This window comes from Penaeus monodon, chromosome 23 (assembly GCF_015228065.2).
Source record: "Penaeus monodon isolate SGIC_2016 chromosome 23, NSTDA_Pmon_1, whole genome shotgun sequence".
Lineage (NCBI taxonomy): Eukaryota > Metazoa > Arthropoda > Malacostraca > Decapoda > Penaeidae > Penaeus > Penaeus monodon.
Genome location: NC_051408.1, coordinates 14,771,369 through 14,771,706, shown reverse-complemented (window position 1 = coordinate 14,771,706; position 338 = coordinate 14,771,369). Strand labels below are relative to the sequence as shown.

Sequence of the window (338 nt, the reverse complement as noted above, 5' to 3'; positions counted from 1 at the left end):
AACACTGCTTTGAATATAGATAATCAGATGTCGATTTAGATGTTGAATGACAGACAGATATAGATACATCCATAACATTTACGTCTATATCTGTATATTATCCTATCTCTGTTTCTCGCCCTCTCCCTGCCTTCGTACGCAACCAAAAGGCCACGCAAGAAGCACGGGAAGAACGGACAGTGACACTAAGAACACGTATCTGGCACTCCACGATGGCACGGGCACCTCGACGCTCACCTTCACCGGCGACGGGGCGGCAGCCAAGGTTAAGGGCGCCTCTCTCCAGGACTTCCGGGTCAAGTGAGTGGTAGTTAGAGTTCGTATACAGGTCGATGGAA

General features: G+C 49.1%; 1 protein-coding gene across 1 annotated transcript in view; it reads left to right on the top strand.

Moving 5' to 3' along the window:
- LOC119588139 overlaps positions 1 to 338 on the top strand; it is a 40,789-nt gene that overhangs the window by 16,314 nt on the left and 24,137 nt on the right. Inside the window, exon 9 of the mRNA XM_037936845.1 lies at positions 150 to 300. Coding sequence (XP_037792773.1) covers positions 150 to 300 — 151 coding nt within the window. The remainder of the gene's footprint in view (positions 1 to 149; positions 301 to 338) is intronic.